Consider the following 23872-nt stretch of genomic DNA (forward strand, 5'->3'; position numbering starts at 1 on the left):
GCCTGTCCTATGGCGCATGTGTCAGGTGTAACTGTACGCCTGTCCATCCCCGGCCTGTCCTATGGCGCATGTGTCAGGTGTAACTGGCCTGTCCATCCCCGGCCTGTCCTATGGCGCATGTGTCAGGTGTAACTGTACGCCTGTCCATCCCTGGCCTGTCCTATGGCGCATGTGTCAGGTGTAACTGTACGCCTGTCCATCCCCGGCCTGTCCTATGGCGCATGTGTCAGGTGTAACTGGCCTGTCTATCCCCGGCCTGTCCTATGGCGCATGTGTCAGGTGTAACTGGCCTGTCCATCCCCGGCCTGTCCTATGGCGCATGTGTCAGGTGTACACCTGTCCATCCCCGGCCTGTCCTATGGCGCATGTGTCAGGTGTAACTGGCCTGTCCATCCCCGGCCTGTCCTATGGCGCATGTGTCAGGTGTAACTGGCCTGTCCATCCCCGGCCTGTCCTATGGCGCATGTGTCAGGTGTACACCTGTCCATCCCCGGCCTGTCCTATGGCGCATGTGTCAGGTGTAACTGGCCTGTCCATCCCCGGCCTGTCCTATGGCGCATGTGTCAGGTGTAACTGGCCTGTCCATCCCCGGCCTGTCCTATGGCGCATGTGTCAGGTGTACACCTGTCCATCCCCGGCCTGTCCTATGGCGCATGTGTCAGGTGTAACTGTACGCCTGTCCATCCCCGGCCTGTCCTATGGCGAGGGGAGAACACAGTGGACTCCCGAGCCTCAGCATGTAGGCCGGTGCTCCCACCCATGGCGTCGGCCTACTTAGACATCTCATAAATCAGAGCAGCTTGGAGAAGGAGGAGCACAGTCAGCCTTAGTGAGTCGTCCCCCCCCCCTCCCCCCCCTCACAACGCCACAGGGAAACAGCGAAGGACAAGGTGCTCCAAGGACTGGGAGGCACCACCTTAGCCTAGTCCAGTTTGAAGTCGGGAGGAGCCTTGCTCACTCCTGCATTAGATTAGATTAGATTCAACGTTAATGTCATTGTGCAGAGAACAAGAACAGAGACAATTAAATGAAGTTTGCAATGTTATATGCACAAGTGCAATGTTATATGCACAGTATAGGCAGATGGTGTATAAATAGTATAACATAGTACAGTGTAGACAATAGTATACAGTTAAGAAGGTGGAATCGTTTACAGTAATATAGATTAACTATAAAAATGTGCAGTGTATTAGCAGCAACCTTATAAGAGCAGAATAGATGTGGATATTATCTATTATAGCTATTATATATTTTATAATATTATGGGGGATCGGGGGATCACCGGGGTGCAGATCTAGAGTTCAGTAAGGTGACAGCCGCAGAGAAGAAGCTTCCTTTGAACCTGCTGGTTCGGGTGCAGAGAGACCTGTAAATTCCTGTAAGGGCAATGTAGTGAACAGGCAGTTTGCTTGCGCTGAATGACCTCGATGGAGGGGAGTGAGGAACCAGGTTTTTATATGACAGTGAAACCATTATAAGATCCTTGCTAAATTTGTGTAACCTGAAACATATAAAACATTGTAACCTGTAAGGACTATATATGACGTTGTATGAGGAAAACGAGAAAGGGGCCACTTTCAAGAGTAAATCATACAAGTTTTGTATATAAAACACATTGCTGGCATATACGTTTTTTCTATGTCTTTTCCATATGGGTTGGTGGTTCTGCAGTGGTAAAAGTTCACCAGGATCTGAGGAGACTTTCTTTAGTCTCCTCAAGAAGAGGAGGTGCTGGTGAGCCTTCTCGATCAGGGTAGAGGTGCAAGAGAGGTCCTCAGAGATGTAGATACCTTGAAACTTGAAGCTGGTGACATGCTCCACGCTTGCTCCATGCTTTTTAACTCGTAGACAGTTTCGACTCAGTGTTTTAGGGATGCCATACTCAAACTCAAACAAAGAGCTGGAAAGTAATTGCAGAACAGCCACATTACAGGACTCACAACATGTAGGCATGGAGAATGACCACAGTTAAGGGCTGTACTGTAGCATAGTAGAGCAACTGATGTATAATTAAAAGTAGAGGAGTGGAGTGGGGGTTTGATTATTGCTCCAGTTTTGTGTAACATTACAAAAACATGTGACATGTCACATCACTTTGACTGTTCCCTTCTTACTCTAGCATTCCCTGTTTCTATATGGAATGATCAGTGTATGTAGAATCCTGACTTCTCCATCTTCTCCGTCTGCAGTCCCAACACCAGTATGGATGGCCCTGGCTCCCGACGGAAGCTGTACAGCGCGGTTCCGGGCCGCCATTTCGTGGTGGTGCACTCGTACCAGCCGCAGGCTGAAGGCGAGATCCCTCTCTACAAGAACGACAGGGTCAAAGGTAACATATTACACACACGCCACAGTCCTCTGATAATAAGCACAATGTGGAGAAATCCATAGATGAACTGTGATGTTACACTGTTACAACTACACTTTTACAAAAGTCAAATTCTAGATCATTTGGGATAATCTTACAACAACTTACAACTGGTGTTCGACACCTGAAGTAGCATTGAAACAAACCTGCTGTCCTTTCTCCTCCAGGATCACTCACATTATCGTTAGCCCTGTAATTATTTAGAGGGATAAAACTAGATAAAGTACGGTAAAAAAAGATTTATACAGTACTGTAGATACCAGATTTCAGAGGGAACACCCAGGGTTTTCCGTATTTCCTGAACCGGATAAAATATGAAGTTTATAAATGGTTTTGGTCAAATTTAGCTACTCCATTACTATTTTATATTGTTTGTCTGTCAGCTTTTGCAAACAGGTTTCTTTCATATGAAGCTCTCAAAGCACTGCTTAAAATGTCATTTTGAAAAAACTCTTATATTCGGAGCTGCTTGTGCCTATAGTGTGGCCTATTTCCTTCCTCCATCCCTGACGACTCTTGTCTTTCTTTTCTTTCTCTCTCTCTCTCTCTCTCTCTCTCTCTCTCTCCTCTCTCTCTCTCTCTCTCTCCCTCTCTCTCTCTCTTCCTCTCGCGCGCGCCCCAGTTCTGAGCATTGGGGAAGGGGGCTACTGGGAAGGCAGTGCCCGGGGCCACGTGGGCTGGTTCCCTGCGGAGTGCGTGGAGGAGATTCCTGCCAAGCCCAATGAGGAGAGACCATGTAAGTGTATGTGGTGTGTGTGTACGTGTGTGTGTGTGTGTGTGTGTGTGTGTGTGTGTGTGTGTGTGTGTGTGTGTGTGTGTGTGTGTGTGTGTGTGTGTGTGTGTGTGTGTGTGTGTGTGTGTGTGTGTGTGTGTGTGTGTGTGTGTGTGTGTGTGTGTTTGTCAGCATTCACTCTATCTGCTTGTATGCTTTTGAGTGTATATGTGTGTGTGTGTGTGTGTGTGTGTGTATGTGTGTGTGTGTGTGTGTGTGTGTGTGTGTGTGTGTGTGTGTGTATGCATCCCTGTTTCCCCCTGGAGGTATCCCGTGGCACTGTTCAACTCCCTGTGTCTGGAGAATGAAATGGAAATAAAGGCAGAGAGAGAGAGAGAGAGAGAGAGAGAGAGAGAGAGAGAGGGAATGCTTTTATTCCTCTGTAACACCCCCCCCCCCCTCAACTGGCCAGATCAGCTGACAGCTATACAGGGAGGGGGTTGTTGTGTATGTGTGACAGGAGGGCCCACCAAAGCTGTCGCCAGTCTCTCTCATCCACTTCCACCCCAAACTCATGGCCTTGTTGATCTGTCAACCCTGATGGTGTGACTGACAGACACTGGACACACCAGATCATGTAAATGTTACCAATAATATGTGATTTGAAAGTAAAAAAAAAAGATCTCCAGAATGCAATATCTTCCTTTTCCCCGTATGGTGTGTTAATGTCCCTGTCAGGGTTAGCTAGCATTAGCTATGGGAAGATCCCTGCAGTCCATACTGGTGTGTGTTGGTGTTGCAGTGGCATGAGTGTGGGAGTATGACTGGTCCAATGATACTGTGTTGTGTGTGAGTATGAGAGGAGCGCTCTAGTGTTGCCGTGGTCTAGTGTAGCTGTTGCCGTGGTGTGAGTGTGTATGGGGCAGGTCCAGTGTTGCCGTGGTGTGAGTGTGTCAGAGGCAGGTCCAGTGTTGCCATGGTGTGAGTGTGTCAGAGGCAGGTCCAGTGTTGCCGTGGTGTGAGTGTGTCAGAGGCAGGTCCAGTGTTGCCGTGGTGTGAGTGTGTCAGAGGCAGGTCCAATGTTGCCGTGGTGTGAGTGTGTCAGAGGCAGGTCCAGTGTTGCCGTGGTGTGAGTGTGTCAGAGGCAGGTCCAGTGTTGCCGTGGTGTGAGTGTGTCAGAGGCAGGTCCAGTGTTGCCGTGGTGTGAGTGTGTCAGAGGCAGGTCCAGTGTTGCCGTGGTGTGAGTGTGTCAGAGGCAGGTCCAGTGTTGCCATGGTGTGAGTGTGTCAGAGGCAGGTCCAGTGTTGCCGTGGTGTGAGTGTGTCAGAGGCAGGTCCAGTGTTGCCGTGGTGTGAGTGTGTCAGAGGCAGGTCCGGGGCTGGAGGACTGTGCTGACGGAGTGACAAACAGGACGGCTGTGATGCGGCACGCTACAATGGCGTGGTGTGTGTGACATGTGCTGGACGCTCTGGAGCATACATGTGAGGCACGTGACTCGTCTCTCCCTCTCTCTCTCTCTCTCTCTCTCTCTCTCTACCCCCCCTCTCTCTCTCTCCTGTTTCTCTTTCCCCCTTTCTTTTTCCCCTCTCTCTCTCTCTCTGCTTCTCTCTCTCTCTCTCTCTCTCTCCCTCTCCTTTCACTGCTCTGCTAACTCAGCTGTGCGCTCATGTCCTCTGGGGCAGCCAGTAATGAACACATCACGCTCACTCTGCCCTCTCCTAAGCGCTCCCACTGCCTCTCCTGTACTCACTCTGGTTCTCCCCAGCTCTCTCTCTCTCTCTGCTGCCCTCCACCCTCTAAGAGCAGCTCTCTCTCTCTCTCTCTCTCTTTCCTTTCACTCTCTTTCTCCTCTCTCCCTCCCTCTCAGCCTTTCTCTCTCTCTATTCTTTCACTCTCTCTCACTCTCCCTCTCCATCTCTCTCTCTTGCTCTCTCTCCTTTCACTCTCTCTCTCCTCTCTCCCTCCCTCTCAGCCTCTCTCTCTCTCTCTCTGTTCTTTCACTCTTTCTCTCCTCTACTCTCACCCTCCCTCTCGTTTCCTCTCTCCTGCTCTGGGACTGTTGGCAGGAATTGTCTTTACCCCCCGGCCCCCATGACCCACCCCTGGGGGGGTTGGATGGAGGTAGGCATCTCACACTTGGCTTGACTCTCTCTGCCAGAAGTGCTCCAGGTCTGCCCCTTAGGATACCCGTTGGCGGCATCGGGGAATAGGGGGATGGGTTGGGGGGGCCGTGCTCATTGAGCTTTCATGTATGAATACGCGTGCATCTAAAACCACTCATATGAGGACACGTGCCTATAGCCACGCACACATATACTGTACACGCACACACATACACACACACACACACACACACGCATACACACACAGCCCACACATACTCATAAACTGTTAATACAATCATGCGCATGCGCACTCACACACAAACACACACACATACAGGCACACTACACACAAACACACACACACACATTATACACACCCATGCACTTAATAAAGCTCTTGGCCCACTTTCCCTCCTCTCCCTGTGTCTCTGACCCTGTGTGTATGAAGGTGAAAGCTCCCCTCCCTCCACCTCCTACTGTACAGCGGCAGCACCAGTGAGTGCATCACAACTCATTTGGTTCTTCCACTAACAGCCTCAGACTCACCCCCCCCCCACCTCCACCTCCACCACCACCACCCCCCCTCTCTCTCTCGCTCTCGGTCTGCTTCACGGACTCCAGCGTGTAAAGGCTTGTTGGCATTCTGAGGAGAGATCCCATTGTGGCAGGCCTCTCTAAATTTCACCGAGAAATAATTAGCAGCTTGACATAGAGTGTGCGGCGCTGCCCTTGAGAAAGGCTTGTAATGCGCCCCGGTTTCGGTGCACTTTATGAGGACGAGATCGCTGAGGCGGGCCCTGAGGTTCTACTCTACTGTTTTGATCTGCGGCTTTTGCAAACTCCTCTCTTCAGTGCTCATGTCAGGAGGAGTGTTGGAAGCAGCCCTCACCATTGTTCTAATGTTTAATCCCTTCCTGTACTTGCCCATAATTGATACAGGCAGCGTGAAGTGCAAAGGCTCTGGTTTGAGGGATGCAGGTCAGTTAAGGGTCAGTTCCCGTGGAATTGCCTCTGAACAGCAGACAGATCGCTTGCAACAAATAAATGGATTGTCGGTGAAAATTGTCTTGTCAAGTGGTCATTTCTTTGAAATAGACACCTAGTAAGCATAGCCATGGAACAAATCCCTCTACTTTGTTCCAGAGTGGTTTTGAAAGCCCTGTGCAATCCAGCTCACAGGAGAGTGAAGTGGGTCTGCACAAATAGAGCAAGCAGGAGATAGAGGGATGAGGGCATCCATCCGTGTGTGATTGTGGCGCAGGTGATGTTCTCTCCCTCTCTCTCTCTTTCTCTTTTTCTCTCTCTCTCTCTCTCTCTCTCTCTCTCTCTCTCTCTGTATGTATGTGTGTGTGTGTCTGTGAGTGTCTGTAAGCACAATGGCTAGTTGTTTAAATTTGCAGTGAATACAGTGGATGTGTGTGTGTGTGTGTGTGTGTGTGTGTGTGTGTGTGTGTGTGTGTGTGTGTGTGTGTGTGTGTGTGTGTGTGTGTGTGTGTGTGTGTGTGTGTGTGTGTGTGTGTGTGTGTGTGTGTGTGTGTGCGTGTGTGTGTGCGTGTGTGTTTGTGTATGTGCGTTTATGTGCGTGTTGTGTCCGTGCTCACCAGTAGACCGTGATCAGCATACATTTATTTGTCCCAAGTCCCCTCCCTCCCTGCTAGCGTGCACATGCTGACTGAGCTTCTCCTCCCTGAGCACGAGCACTCTGTCCATCTCTGACGTCGGCCATTCTCCCGTGCTGCCATTTTTCATCTCAAATCTCGTTGTCCGCCTAACTGGTGCGTAATGCAGATAGATCAGACTTGCTTAGTCAGACCGTCAGCAGTAAAAGTCAGGAGATGACCGGTATGGCCCTGAGCCTGAGCGATGATGACCCTGGCGTCCATCTCGGCTACAAGGCCGCCGCAATACGTCGCAGGATCCGAGGGTTTAGGCGGCGAGGGGAGCTCGTACGGTTCATTTGAATGAGTCAGAGAGGCTGACTAATAGTCGAGCTGTTTTGAACAGTCGCTCTTGATGTGTCCTGGGATTGTGATGCGTGTTTTAATCATTGTAGACACATTGCTTAACTCATCCGGGAGGAGCGTCAGTACCGCTCGTTAGCACTGGGCTAATTCTGAGTGAGCTCAAGGAGAATGTATTGCCTGTGGTTTCCATGAGACATCAATGAGAAAGAAAACACATTGGATGTGTACCTGCAATTACGTTGTTTGTCTGTTTCTGAGAGATTTGTGATTCTTATACAGCTCTTCAGAGGGTGTTGTGCTTCTTATCACACATTGGTTCTGTGTCTAAATGTGAACTGTGTTTAATGGGTCTTTGGCTCCCTTTTATATGCTAATAATGGGATTGTTTTACCTAGCTATGCTTTCACCTAGGTCCACCTTCCCTTTTGAAATGTCTCATTGGGAGAATGGCTCTGTCTGGCTTGTCAGTTGGGCAATTCACTTATTTCACACATCTGTTATTTCCTTTTCATTGTCTGAAGTGAATTGTGCTTTTAAGCTCACAGAGCAAAGTTCAGAGAAATTGTTAATCCCCTTTTTGTTGGATATTATACATGACAGCGTCATGCTTTATGATGGTTAGAGGTTAATTAATTAGTCCGCTATTTCCACAACTGGCTATCGAACCGTGAAAAATAGCGAACATCTCTAATAGCTGAATAAGCTGCCATAATTGAATGAGGCCAACACAGGCTTAACATGCCTAGGCACATATGCTGCAACACATCCTTAATTGAAACCCTGCCCGCGATTGAGTTCTCAACACATGGCACCTTCATCTAAGCAGACACACACACACACACGCACACACACATACACACAAACACACACACACACACACACACACACACACACGTATACACACACTATGCAAATAAAACCATTAGCTGGCTAATTAAGTTTGACGGAAAGATGGAAATAGGAGTGAACCAAAACTCCAAGGATTAGTGCCAAAGGAAAACATCATCAGATCACATTTTTTTCATTTGTTCTGGAATTGTTTGCACCTGGTCATTAGCATGTCTTACCCTTAAGTGACGCCTAGGAAGTCATGTGGTTGTTTTAACCTTTGGTGATCTAGATTGTGAGATTATTTCATGTTCAGATTTAGGTGACGATCACTGTAAGGTCAAGGCTTGAAGTTCAGCAGTAGAGTGAATAATGTTATGATCATCATTGTAGGTGAAGTGTTGGTTTGTGCAAATCTTCCAGAGGCTTGAGAGCGCATTGTGTGCCACTTAATGGCCCTCAAGAGGATAGCCTTTGACTTCTACTCATCCACAAAGCACAGCAAATCAATATCTCAAGTAGTCTATCCCGAGTAAACAGTTTACACTGCATAGATTCCCAAATGCAACCCCTGTCTGACACTCTGTTATCTTTTGCAAGTTTTTTGCATTAAATTAACAGCCATTTTGATGGCAAACTAACTTGTAATAACAATGGTACGCCTTCCCAGCCATACTAGTACCCGTCTTCAAAGAACCAGCCTAGCAACGTCCTGAAGACTCACAAATTGCTTTGCTGCAATTGTGCAATAACCTGCTATTAATGATGTAATATCACCACATCAGTCCACATGACCCTTCTGAGTTTGGGTATTTGTAAACAAACTTGCAGTACCCATGTCCAGGGGGAAGGGTGCAACCCTTATAGGTATTTAGTATTTATATACTGTATGGGTATTTACAACGGTTTTGTAAAATACAAATACAAATGCAACTGCAACTGTAGGGGGAGCCCAGTAGCAAGAAAACCCCAAAACATTGCATAGGATGGAAACCTTAAACGTTCAGATTTGCTGGCATGTAGCCAGATTTCAGTCAGGATCTACAGGACAACACAGGACAGAGCTGTGATTACAGTTGGAGATGATGACATCCGGTTCGTTCTCACATTTGGCAACACAGCCATTTAAGAAAAATTGAAGAGACTGTTGAAATGTATGTAAAGTGAACATTGTCAAGATCAACCACCTGCATTCTACTACTTTGAATGAATTCATAAACTGCTGAACGTGCTACTGAAATCTAGGCCAAATCTAGGCCAAGTGGCCTCAATCATATAAATGTCCTTAAATATTAACCACAGAGGATTTTTCACACTGTGGTTTGAAAACAGCCAGTCTTACCCAGCAGTAAGGCATCGATTCCTCTAACCACCACAAAGCATGACAATGTAACAGTGAGACAGACAGTAGATAGTGAGACAGCTACTGTAGGTGCAAGAGTGAGACAGCGTGTAACAGTGAGACAGTAGGTGCAAGAGTGAGACAGCGTGTAATAGTGAGACAGTACTGTAGGCGCAAGAGTGACACAGCGTGTAACAGTGAGACAGTACTGTAGGTGCAAGAGTGAGACAGCATGTAAGAGTGAGACAGTAGATAGTGAGTACTGTACAGTAGGTGCAAGAGTTAGACAGTATAGTGAGACTGTAGAGTAAGACAGCAGATGGGATACGGACCAGAGGTAGCACAGTGAAGGGTAGAGACCATCATGGGTCAGTGAGATGGAAGTCAAAGTATGCTACTGGGAAATGGGTCAATTTATATTACAGAATAGTGTATAGTATATATATGCATAAATGTGCCTGGAGACAAGCCGCATTATCATTTGAATGTGCTGCCATAGGTTTCTTGCCATGCACAGTAGGACACAAATTCGGCTGACCAATTAATTTAGTAGATTACACATATTTTTTCTTCAGTGAAAGCCTCTTCCACTGCCAGCAGTTTTTTTTTTTCAAGCATTCACAATCAATTAACCTGTGAAACCCCTTCATGTCAGTACAGTTAAGTGAATGATGTCTATGTTTTTGTGTTGAGACTGCCTGCGCTGTCTGTCAGCCACACTAGTGGATCCTCTCCTCTCATCACCTGAGGAGGATGCAGCCACTGGAACAAAGATGCTGTGATGAGAGCCTTATCCGGCCCAGGATCCATTCTCATTGGCTGTGGTCACCCCGACGGTTGAGACCACCCTGTGAGAGACTGACCTTTTTGTTACAGAGGCACTCTTATACCCAGAATCCACAGCCTAGAAGTGGGTGGTTACTCCATAGAGCAGTGCAGATCAATATCCACTGTAGTCATACTGCCTTAAGCAGACGTCCATGTGTTTTTAAAAAAAAATAACTAGCAGACATGCAGGCATATGCAGACACGTGCATTCATGCACACACTTACAGACAGACGCACACACACACACACACACACACACACACAGACACAGACACACACACACTGTGTAGAAGTGCATACGAGCAGATTAAGGCTTCTGTGCTGATACTAGAACGTATTTCCTGCTAAGAGGAACATTCCCTGGAATCTGTCGGGGTGAAACTGGCACAAGAAAACCGTGTGGGAGGTGTGCGAATATGCGTTGGCGTGTGTGCATGTGTGTTTTGCAGACAGAGGAAGAAGACAGAAGTTAGTGATAGGATGAAAGCTCAGAGCTAGAGAGGATGCACTCTACATGAACACACATTAGTGGCCAATCTAGCCGGGACATGCAAATACTTCAGATCACTCCCTTACACAGACTCCACATGTTGTCAGTTTAGTGAAAAATAATCATGTAAATATTTCCCATCAGTTTGGAATAAAATTAAGGAGAATGTGTATATTCTATACCATGTATTTACTGTACTCAACATGGTTCATAATATTTTAGATAAATAATAATAATAAAAAACCTTTAGAAATGCATTGCCAACAAATAGGTTTTAATTAAGATTACAATGTAAGATTAGGGGTCAGTGTCATTCTAAGGCCTTTTGAGGTTCCCAATCACAATGTTTGGTCTTGCCAAATCAATTCTTGGAAGGTTTAAGACGTTGTTCATTCATTTCCTTTTGAAAGGGATTGCACGCAACCATAGTGTAAATTGCTTGCTTTTGTCTAGTTTCATAAGTCCAATCATATAGTTGGCATGCATGTATTAAAATCACAGTAATCCGTCAATACTTTAAGCCCTGTTAAGTCTTCATTATTTATAATCTTTCATTGTCTATCTCTCTCTCTGTGTGTGTGTGTGTGTGTGTGTGTGTGTGTCACTGGCTTCTCTCTCTTGCCCATTTCATTGTCACTAAATGCAGTGAGTGATATGAAAGGGACAGAGCCCAGTAGCATGCGATCAGAGAACATGGAGCTTCTCACTGGCAGGACGGAGACGGAGTGATAAAAACCTCCATCTCTACAGGAAGGGAAAAAAACAAAAGGGTCTCTGCTCCATGGAAACAACCTCTAGACCCTACTACAACAGTTGCCATGGAATGGATCTAGTTGCGAGTGTTTTTTTTTTTGTTTGTTTTTTAACCACTCTTAGTAACTTTTTTCCATGTTTTCCTTGTATGAGAATGGAATGATATGCTCTTACTCTTCCTCTGGACTGGAGTGTGATAGCTAGGATGCTAGAGCTAACGCTAGGATGCTAGAGCTAATGCTAGGATGGTCTCTGACTGGGCTGCCTAGAAAGGGTGATGTAGTGAGGTACAGCTAAACCAATGGAAGTGATTGTTAGGTCCAAGAGGACAGTTCACTTTGAGAGTGGTGAGTGTTTTGCAAGTTACTTAACTAACAGCTCATGTCAATCGATCAATCGTTAATAATGCAGTATCACCATGCAACATGGTCTCAGTACATTGGAAAAAATATAAAAGAAAATGAGACAAAGCATACATTAGTATGTTATGCTTATGTGGCCTACATGTTGATTAGTTTACTCTCTGTTGATTTATTACAGTCTTGTATGATGTATGCGCACATCATTGATGTGTTTGTGTTGATACGTTTAGGCTGTAGACTTGAATGAAGGGTGAAATGATAAGTGGACCAGAGAGGTATTCAGCAGTACTGCATCCATGAAAATTCAACATGGAATCTCTGATGCTCGACAAACGTCCGTGATCTCTTTCTCCTGATCATTTGAATATACTGTACGTGAATATGCACAGAGGAATCTAGTCAGAGGTGTACAGAAGTCATAGCTTTGACAGTGTCACTGTGGGATACTTGTTTGTGGTTAACAACGTATTTTTTCACTCTTCACTGAAACCACCTTTCTCATTTGTTTCACAGTGAGCAGAACAGACCGCACTGACAAGAAGAAGCTCTTCAGACACTACACGGTGGGCTCCTACGACAGCTTCGACGCCTCCAGGTAAGGCCACTTGACTGCCAACTGAAACGTGTGTGTGAGGTGGGGGGTCGGGTCGGGTAGATACAAGCCCAGGCACGGGCAAAGGAAAGGGGTTTCAGTGGGTGAGTCACATGAGCACTGAGCTGGGATCTAAAAATGTCATGTATCCACAGACAACAGCTTGGAAATGATGTCATCAGAAACCAAACTATTTTGGTGTTATCATGCTTCTCCTAAGAAGTGACATGCATTTATGTCTAATGGTATAATTATAGACACATTCGGCATTTTTTTATCTCAGAAACAAGCTCAGGTTCTTCACTTTGATTTGGACATGAAGGCTACTCCATGGCTATTTACATGGAGTATGTGATGATGATGAGGTTTGTAGCTTAAAAATGTAATAGCTGAATCTGACAAAGACATGAGATTGAGTTTATTAATAAAATGGTCTAAGAGGACATGGCGGTATGGGATTATGTTTGGGATTATAGTCACAAATTATGTCTATGTGGGCCCATCTTTCTCTAAATTGTAATGCATACTCATAGAAATGTACATGTATACCTCTATCCTACAGCACAGTAGGCCAGTTAGTCAGATTTGCTTCAAATTATGGAAGCACGGCAAGCAAAATTTGAGAGACATTGTTTTTGTTGATGCATTGAGGTCAGGATACTGATCATGTCCTTTTAAATCCCTTCAATACTGTTAATGACATTGAGCCTGCTCTACATTTTGGAATTTAGACCTAAGAGATATTATATTTCCTGTGTCAGAGATGTTTGAATCCTTGTGTAATGTGGCAAGGTAACCCTGTAGAGGCATACGAAGCAAGCAACATGTGAACGTTAAAGGTTTCAAAGCCTCTGAGTCGCTGCTCGGCGTTAGATCTGTGTGTTTGTGTGAACTTGTCTGAAGGTACTTATTTCTGTGACCTGGCCAGTGGCAGACGATGAGTTGATCAGCGTTCCATTAATCTGCCGAGCGGGACCAGGGCCGAGCCAAGCCCCTTGAGTGCCACACTCTGTTATCTACTCCATACAAATCCTGTCACAAAACAAAACGCCATGGGGCTCAGCCAAACGCCTTGTACATACAAGGGTATAAATGTGTGCCTGGCAATTAGGCTGTGTTTGATCAGGCCCAACATCAGCGCGGGCTTTATTATTCATTAGGCAGGTGGCCAAACCAATCACAAGCGCCGCACCACAGCATGCCTCGCCTCGCCGGGGAGCTGGCAGCGTCCCAGAAGCCTGCCCAAGGCGCACACACACACACACACACACATACACACACGCTCCAGAACATACTGAGATCTAGAACAGGACCAGATCACAGTGGGGATGTGTGTGTACTGTTTGCACTGGTGAAAATGCAAAAAGTTCAGAAACTTGCTCAGTTTCACTTTAGAGTTTATGCCTGGTCAGTATGTTCTATTTCCGCTTTGTGTGCATCTACAACATTTTGTAGATGGAGGTTAGTTTGGGTCAAATGAGCCTCTGTGCATTTCCGCCGTCTTCTCTAAATACACACCATTAGAGGAACACAGCCTGAATTAAAAATGGAGTGAGCTGTGTTGTTACAGTGAATGAAATCTCACTAACATGTTTATTCTATGAGTGTGGCAGTCCAATTAATTTATGGTTAGACCGCTATGTGAAGACAGCTCTTTATGCACATGGCCTTATTTAAACACTGGCTACACTCCCCCAGGCCTCCCTTACAGCATTAAATATTCATTGTGATTTTTTTCTAACTGACAGAAGGTGTCATTTAATTTTGCATGAGAGGCAAAATGTCTTGAGCAGTTTCACAGGCTTAGAAGATCTCTCAGAGGGCTCGTTTTCTTCAGTTTGCTCTCCGAGAATCTGAATCTTCTCCCAAATCTTACAAACTTAATGCTTAACTTTTATCTTGGTTGTACTGACTGGTGAGCAGGTGGTCACAATGCTTACAACTGTAGTAAGAAGAGAGCAGGTGTAGTGTACACATTTCCTTAAGCTACTGGTAAAACATTACGAGGCAGGGAAATGTCTGGGTTACTGTCAACTGTTCATCCCCAGTGGAATTACAGGCAGAAAATACATAGGTAACTGCTGTGTGTCATAGCCTTGCCTATATCTGCTGTGCTGAGCATCCTTAAAACAGATTGCGTTGCTAGGGCAACAGGGCATCCGTTCAGTTGCTAGGAGTATGCCTCTCTATCTCTCTCTCTCTCTCTCTCTCTCTCTCTCTCAGCACCAGTCTGCCTGTACAGAATAGAACTGTCTCCACAGTCCACACCATGCATGCTGGGATAACTTCATATAAACTCTGAAGTGTGTGCGGGATTTTCTTAGCAGAATAATAATGTCTATCCTATTTGTTGAATTATGGACATCTTTTCGCCAAAATGTTTAAACAGGTTGCGTTAATAGGACTATTTACAACGTAGTTTTACATTACAATAGGAGAGACAGAGACAATTTTTCAAATCACAACGCTATTAAATTGTGACATGACATGACATGCCAGAGTGATGTTGCGTGTCCTAACAGATGTTCATCCTGGTTGCCTGATTTGCGCATTTTAGTAATTTGTTATGTAATCGGGCATAAAGGAGAATCGTTTCTTTTTGTATGGAGAGGCTCATCCCTCATATTAGCTGCGCGTCAGTGTAGTGGGAGACTTGTCCAACTTCACTGACTGAATTGCACCCTCACATTATGCCATGGAGGCAGAGTAGAGATAATATAAATAGTTTTCTGCGTGGTATATTCGCTATCGTGAAATTGTCTGTTTTTGACAATCGCTTATCTATAAAACTTGCCGATTGCCGGCATAATTACCGACAATGCTCTCTCCAGCTCTGATATTACGCGCGCGCTCATTCCGGGTGTCCTGTGGTGCTGAGGATTAATGAGCATGTCATTCACGTGCAGGCTATCTTTCACTCCGTCTCCGCCACCCCGCCGCTGAATGGACTTTCTTTTGCTTTCCAAACAAGCACGCACGGGCCTGCGCTTTCATGCAACAATCACGCTCTCCTCCTCCCTCACTGCTGCGCGCACTTTTCAACCGGGATTCTGTTATTGCTGCCCTCTTTCTCGCCGTTCCGTTTCGTTTGTTGCTTTCATCATTTATTTAATCGGTAATGATTCTCACCGACGTCACACTGTGTTGCTGGCTAGGGCCTCCGCGTGTCGCTCCCGCCCGGGTGACGGCTCCGTTCGCAGCGGCTGAGGAGGGGTGGCGTTTTTCGGGAGATGTGGTCGCCGGTGCGGCGGCGTCGTCGTCTCGCTGTTAATTTCAAATAAGTGATCGTTTCCCCGGGCTAACCGGCGCTCGCAAAGATGAACCTGCACTCGGGCCGTGCGACCGTGGCGATGATGCGGATGATGGGCTGCAATAACGGGCGCTATGCGCGTAATTTTCTCCACAGTGACTGCGTGATCGACGAGAAGACTGTGGTCCTCCAGAAAAAGGACAATGAGGGCTTCGGCTTTGTGTTACGTGGAGCCAAAGGTAAGTGAGTGATGGTATCTCTTCTCCTCCGAGTCCCCTCACCCTCTTCCCTACGGGCTGCTATCAGAGCCACCCAAACAGCTGACGGCAGTGGACATACATGTATGCCAAGAGGACGCGTTTCATCCCCTGTTTACTAGTCTCCCCATCATTGTGACTTCGATTTGTTTTTACAGTATTGATCTGCAACTTGTCTTGTCTAAAAATTTGCCATTGCCTATGTGCACCCCATACTAGTGTGTTTTTGTTATTACGAAGTGTCACTGCTGAATCAAACAACTTCAGCCATTCTTTAGCCAGCGGTGCACGCTGACATGTTTTTTAGCTGTCAGACATGCACTCATGTGTGTGTGTGTATCCTCTTCAGCACACACACACACACACACAGAGACCAGACACCCACTCTTACTCTATATACTTGTACAGATCAATTTCAACATACTAGTGTTTGCTGTGGTGGACAAGGGAAAACAACTATTTTCTCAGATCTGGGCTGAGAACATTTGAATTCACACAGGCAAATGTTTGTTCGTTTTCCCTGGGTTAACGTTCCAAATGTACAAGCTGGATGTTTTGCTTGCATGCCTCTGGCTTCTGTGCATATGTGTGTGTGTGTGTGTGTGTGTCTGTGTGTGTATGTGTGTGTGAGTGAGTGAGAGAGAGAGAGAGAAATATATTGGTATTTCATAGTCTGTCATTAACAGTGGAATGTTCCCGAATTCATCTCACTAATACCACACAGACACCCGTCCATCTCCCATGGGTGCTGTTATCTGTACCTGCCCTACTCCTCCCCCTCTCTGAGTCTCCTCTTCCAGTGTTCACACACCCCACACACCACACACACACACACACATGCACACACACACACTGCCTCTCTCTCCTGTTTGCTTCTCACTCTCTCTCTCTCTCTCTCTCACACACACACATGCACTCTCTCTCTCACACACACACACACACACACACACACACATGCACAGACTGCACAAACACACACACACATGCACACACTGGGCCAGGACGTGAGTCAGTGAGTGTGTGAGCAGCATTAGCGTTAGCGTAGCTTTCTGGAGACATCACTCTGCCTCACATCAGCACAGCTCCTGTTTCCATGAGACTCTTCACAGGGACCACTCCAGCTGACCCACGGACTACACACACACAGAGAAATATACGCCAGATATATCTCCCTCTCTCTCTCTCTCTCTCCCCCTCTCTCCCTCTCTCTCTCCCTCTCTCTCTCTCTCTCTCTCTCTCTCTCTCTCTCTCTCTAACACACACACACACATACACATACACATACATACACATACACACATACACATACACATACACATACACATACACATACACATACACATACACATACACATACACATACACATACACATGCACATACACATGCACATACACGAAAAGAGAGATAGACATCCATACACAAATACATAACCACACAACCTCTTGTGTGCTCTCTGTCTGTCCGTCTCTCTCTCTTTACACACACAAACACGCACCCTTACTGTAAGCCCTTGATTTATGAGACGTGTCAGTTGTCAGCCCTGGTTTTGTGGAGCCATAGGGGCAGACTCTAAGCCTCGGTGTCCAGAGATCCAGGAGCAGGCTTGGGAGGGTGCACGAGACATTAGAGCCCACTCAGACACCAGGAACAGACACACACACACACAAACAGAGGGAGAGAGAGAGAGAGAAAGAGAGAGAGATTCTTTCATCAACTCCCCCCTTTCTTACACTAATTCCTGATAAAAGCACCATGTCATTCCTGATAAAAAAGCAAGATGTTTGACTGATTCTTTTCTTGATCTGTTTGTTTGTGTGTGTGTTTGTTTCCCCTCGTCCTCTGCCCCGGCGCGGCGCGGTGCCATCCTCAGCGGACACCCCTATTGAGGAGTTTACGCCCACCCCGGCGTTCCCGGCGCTGCAGTACCTGGAGTCGGTGGACGAGGGCGGAGTGGCCTGGCAGGCGGGTCTACGCACCGGCGACTTCCTCATCGAGGTAAGAGCTGCCCGGCGTCAAAGATCATTAAGGGCGGAGCAAGATACTTCATGAGAAGCCACTTCCTGGAACCCGAATCGCAAGAGGGAGGGGGGCAAAATCCCCCTTTGTGCAGAGCTGTTCCGCCTCTTTTCCATTGAAGTCTATGGACATGACACGCATGACACCCCCTTTATGCAGAGGAAGTGATCCCCGTTTTGCGCCCATAGACATGAATTACGACGACGTATCTTGCTCCGCCTTAAGGATCTTTGCTGACGTCCTGCTGTCCTCAAGCCCACTGGACAGAGCGTCCCAGGGGGGGCTGGGGTGGGGGGGGTATGAGAAGGTCTCCGGTCATGGATGCAAGGACTTTGGTAGCTGACAAGCATGGGCTTACATCTTTTGAATTTCAATCTCTCCAAGAGAAGTGGTGGTTTTTCTTTTGGCTCTTTTTCAAGTGCTGTTGTTTGAGCTGCTAATGATATGCAGTGCGTTTGCTCAAGACAGAAAATTGGCTTGACATTTTTGCGAGTGCATTGATCAGACACATCATTTTAATCAAGGTGGCAGAACAGAACAGAGTGTGCTTTGTTGGCCTGTCAGGCTGCGCACAGGAGAGTTTAGCACTTTCTCACAGCTAACAGAGTGAGACAGAGGGTCTGGGGGGTCTTACTGTACACTAGTGAGGAGCAGTGGCTGCTTGATGCTCGTCCAAGAGCAGGGCTTTCGAGGATTGTGCTTATTTTTACAGTGGATTCTGAGTCGAGGCGTTTCATACGCACCGTGTTATACATCGCTGTAATGATGTAATACTATTGACTCGACATGGTGAGTTGGTTATGTTTCCTTTATCCAGGAGGAAATACATCTTACTCACACTCTTTTGATCCAGCAGGAGTGGAGACGGTGGAACACAATGCTGTGTTGATGATGTATGGCTGTACTGAGTCTGTCTGTTTTGTGCATGGAGATTAGAGGCATGGCCATCATTAGGAGTCTGCTGCTGCTGGAATCACAGTTTGCAGTTAAATGGAGCAAGAAATGATACGAGGCCACAGAATTTCCTCTCTCTTTCTGTCATATCCCTCCTTCCTCTTCTCTCTCTCTCTCTCTCTCTCTTCCCTCCATCATTGCCTCTTTCTCAGTCTGTTCTCTTTCTACCACGTATTATTGACGTTTCACTCACTCTTGCTCCGTTTTGGCCCTGTCCCTCTGGCTACGCAGCCTCTCGGTCAGTGTTCCCTGACCACAGCATGGGAATGTGTGCCCTGTCCCCTTTCTGCCTCTGTCTCAGCCTAAATAATGAAGGCTGTGCAATGTGACTCCTTCTGTGAAAGCTTCCCTGAGCAGCACGCGCGGGCACATGCACACACACACACACACACACACACACACACACACACACGCACACACACACACACACACACACACACACACACACACACACACACACACACACACACACACACACACACACAGTTACATACACACTTACACACACTCACCAGGCAACCATCTCACATGCAGAGAATGTACAGTGAATACATTTGGTGAACTGTACAGCCTGAGTGGCCAAGCTAAAATATATGCATGAGTCTGTTTGTGTGAATGTGTGTGTGTGTGTGTGTGTGTGTGTGTGCTTGCACGCACACTCATTGAATGGTTGAGCGCACTGAATACTGAGCGTTCTGAAAAGCAGTACCGTATAGCTCCGTTGGACCTCGCTCATCCTCCTAAATAATCAAGGAATCCCGTTTTAGGGCAGTCATCAGATCTGTCACTGTGGGCATTTGTGTGTTTGCGTTTGTGTGTTGTTTCCATCCAACTTGCTTCATAAAACTCAGCATGCATGATTTAAAACATTGCTCAGCGTAGCATAAAAGTTTCATGGCCCCGCGCGTGTGTGCCTGTGTCAGATGTCTTTATTGCATAGCTGTCTCTTGGCGTGCCGTCACCACGGGCATGCCACGCAGGGGCAGGAGAAGGTTCCGGCGGTGCGCCATTGTGGAGAGTGCAGTTCAGGTGACAACCCCTGCTGTGCTTTGTTCTCTGCCAGCATGATTGGAAACCTAATCTGATAGAGAATTAGGTCCTTAACAATACAATGAAGAAAGAGAGAGGGAGGGAGAAAGATATATATATATATATATATATATAGAGAGAGAGAGAGAGAGAGAGAGAGAGAGAAGAGAATCATCTTGTGAAAATCCCATCTTCAGTCACAGGTAACAGGCAGATATTGAGCGTTTATTTTGATCTCCTGGTCCATATCTGTTGTCTCTGTCCCTCCCTCTCTGCAGCGTGATACAACAGCCCATGTTGTTCTCTCCAGTGGAGCAGGCCCTGAGTGCTGGCTTTTGAAGTTTGGGCCAGCCTGCCCTCAGTGGCAAATCATTATTCAGCCAGGGCAGCATCCACCATCTCACATCAGACCCGCAACTCACAGAGCCATGCAGGCTTATACGGGGCCTTCTCCATCAGCAGATATGCTGAGTTTTTTAGAGAGGTGTTCTAGACCTGCCTAGGTGCTCAGCTTTAGTTACAACGTGCTGATTGTTGTAAGTAACTAAAGACCGAGGAGTTAATTGAGGTCTCTGTCAGAAAGTAATGTGAGGGATCAAACTTTATGCACACATGGGATGATGAGGGTCAGTTGTTATAGCACACAGTCCTGCTCCTGTGTGCCACTGCAGCCAAGACTGAGGCAGTGAACCCTGTTAGTTAGCTCTCTCAGGATGCACACACACACACACACACACACACACACACACACACACACACACACACAGACACACAGACACACACACACACACACACTCGCGCGCACACACACACACACACACACACACACACACACACACACACACACACACACACCTTGGTCACCCTCACAGTTTGTGTTGGCAGAGTCATCCTCTCCTTGTTCCAAGCCTTGCTGGGCCCCTGGCAGTAGTAGTCAGGAGTCCTACTTCCCCAGCGAGGTGAGGTCACTCAGCCCCAGAGCACTGCTTTGTGTGCAGTACTGTGCATGCAGCCCTGAACACAGACACTGTTTCTCCTAATGGGCCCACGGAGGTATGGGGAAGCACTGCACAGCACTGCTCTTTTCTCCAGACCAGATGTCCTTACAGTATGCCTGGTGCTCTGGTTTCATTATTACTTCTCCTGACATTCTGATTGATTCAATTCATTTTTAGAGATATGAAGTGTGGCCATTAACATTTAGAGCTTTTTTTTTACCATTTGCTGTTACTGTAATATGCCAATTTGGCTGCTTTGTGAATTCATTTGAATGCATATAAAGCCAGTGTGTTTGATGTATCCACATGGACGTCAGGTTGTAGTGGCTGCTAGTCTGTGAGATGGGAGCCAAGTCAGAGCGTGGGTCAGGTGTGGTGCGGAGCGGGACCAAGCCTGGCCCAGCGGCCTAACTGACCACCTGAGCCTCATCCAAAAGGTTGTGTTGTGTTGTGTTGTGTCGTAAGCTCCCAATTTAGGCCCAGGACAAAATTATCCACTTTCTGTCACAGTCTTGTGTTCAGAGGACCAGCTGCCCCTCATTTGCAGTATATGCCTCATCCTGAAATGCAGTCGCTTAGGGGATGTTGTACAAAACACGTTTTTGGTAGGTTGTTGGTTACACAGCTTGTGCTGTCATTGTTGAAGTGGTAAAGAGGGGCAAAGCAACATCACAGGACTCAGCATGAAAGCTATAGGCATAATATGAGAATGTGAGAGTGTGTATTGCCCTCATGAGATGAGGTTAACGGCACCCGCTACCAGGGTGGGAATTTCGTCATTTTAGGGGCAAGGCCATTTGGCCTTCACCTTCTTTTTTTTTTTAGGGGCACCAAGGCCACATGATAGGGCACAAAGGCCACTGAGTAAAAAACGTTGTAGTTTCAGTTTCTGTCACGCAAACGCGCACACGCATGCATTCAATGAAAGCTCGTACCACCACTTAATTGTATGCCTCTATGTTTAATCACATCGAATTAGCTAGCATTTCCTCCTGATTGCAGAAACGTTTGATTTCTTTTTCTGTCGGTCTGCGATTGCGTGATCAATTGCGCAGCAAATTATCAGGTGAAGCACCGGACCTAATTTCACTCAAAGAGCAAAGAGCGTTCCGTATCAGTTCAATACGGAACAAGACTTTTACGCGTCAAATACGGGACGATTCCGTATTATACTGAATGGTTGGCAACCCTAAGTCAGGGGCATAAAGGCCACTGTGGCCTTATGATGGGTTTTTTTTCACAGGGCATCAAGGCCAAAGTGTAGGGCAACGGCGGCCATGGCCTCATGGCCTTGGTATAATTCCCACCCTGCCCGCTACAAGATTTGCTCTCAGGGCTCCCCTATACAGTGAGAAGTACAATAATAAACAAACTAAATATGCGTCTTTTGCAACAAAGTATGAACATAACTCCGATATAATATGGAGGGAATGCATCAACAGCAGTCTCTAGAAAAGGATCTCCGAGTTCCTGTAGCATAGCAGCTCTTTTTCAAGGGGGAGTTGCTACTGTTGCTGTACTGTTGCTACTAAAAAGTTGCTATAGAGGTGCCATTTGATTATTATGAGATTATGTGCCATCACAGTTAGTTTGGACACGTTCTGGTAATGGAAAAAACTGCAAAGAGTGTCTTTAACAGTAGTGATCTCTGAAAATGATTCCATTTTAATTTATCTTTGACCATAATGGAATTGACCTCATATGACTGTATGAGACTATGCCTACATTAAGCAAATAGACATACTGTATGCTTATTTGAGGTAAAAATAGTTTTCTTATCGTTTTTCAAAAGTTTGGCATCCACAGTAGAACAGTGAAACTACATAGATGTGTTTTTGGTGGTGTCACTGGTTGTGTTGTTGGCGGAACTCAAATTTGAGCTGTATCATAGCAACTGCACGTCATCGTATTTGAAGCTCTCCGTTTCCCCAGCACACCCTACATCTCAGAGTTTTAATATCTATCCACATCAGTGATGCGCGGGCTGATCCAAATCGAGCGGGCGACCGCGGTCACCCGCGGTTATGGGTCAAGAAAAAATATTTTTAATGATATGCGGGTCATGTTTGGTCGGGTCGGTAAAAAAAATAAATTGTCATTTATATCGTACATAATTGTCTTTAGAAGAAAAAGACATAAGTTGCAGCATTCCCACTGAAACGCGATTCTATCCCCCACATTTTGTCACGAACATGTAGAAATGCACTTGTTGTTTCTGCGTAGACAGACCCTCGGCTACACTTGACATGCAGTTGTGTTCTGTTCTCAGAGCATATGCTTTCTCTGTCTATGATCTGCAGCTTTTATCTCGAACTGCTGGCCTCTACAGAAAGTGGCAGAATCGTCTACTGAGCAGCGAAGTTGCCGATGCAATGCGTGTTTCTCAAGTCTGATAATTTCCAGCAAGATCGAATGGTATTATGGAAAGAAAAATAAACTAAAAGTTTCCCAAATCAGGAAATATTTCTTAATTTAATGTCATCAAGGCATATAGCCTACAATTGGTATGAGCATGCAATATGTGCGTCCTTGCGCAACTTATAGGCCTAGTGGCTCGTTGGAAAGCCCCACGTCTGCTCTTCCCCACGTCGTGCAATAAAGGTTTCATCTCGCTGCAATTTATAATCGCGGAGCAATGGACTTTTGGTCCATTGATGAAGACGTTAATAAAGAGTTTCTTAATAATATTCTATGCCTGCATTTCATGCTTGGGAGAGCTTCAAGGCATTCATGTGAGGAACGGCTGAGACAGAATTTGTATAGGAAAATCCTAGGCTAATTATGTTCAATGTTGAGTCAAACAGCCACATTTTTGGATGAATGCTGACACGGAACAAAAAAAAGGTAGACTAAATGCATGTTTCCCAAATTCTGAGCAATTATAGGCTATATATAATTAGGCAATATAGGCTATATTATTGTTTTACATGCATATGAGATACCAATTTTGCATAGCTCAATGACGCTACGACTAAGTTAGACTAGGCTACTTTTTACAATAAGCGGGTCGGGAAGCGGGTCGG

General features: G+C 46.3%; 1 protein-coding gene across 2 annotated transcripts in view; it reads left to right on the forward strand.

The window, feature by feature from the left end:
* Positions 1–23872, forward strand: part of LOC134095359 (SH3 and multiple ankyrin repeat domains protein 2-like) — a 152090-nt gene that overhangs the window by 92408 nt on the left and 35810 nt on the right. For both annotated transcript variants that reach the window (XM_062548826.1, XM_062548827.1), the window contains exons 12-16: positions 2190–2329; positions 2991–3104; positions 12266–12347; positions 15751–15833; positions 17723–17847. In XM_062548826.1, the coding sequence (XP_062404810.1) occupies positions 2190–2329; positions 2991–3104; positions 12266–12347; positions 15751–15833; positions 17723–17847 (544 nt within the window). The remainder of the gene's footprint in view (positions 1–2189; positions 2330–2990; positions 3105–12265; positions 12348–15750; positions 15834–17722; positions 17848–23872) is intronic.

Source organism: Sardina pilchardus, chromosome 11 (genome assembly GCF_963854185.1).
Source record: "Sardina pilchardus chromosome 11, fSarPil1.1, whole genome shotgun sequence".
Lineage (NCBI taxonomy): Eukaryota > Metazoa > Chordata > Actinopteri > Clupeiformes > Clupeidae > Sardina > Sardina pilchardus.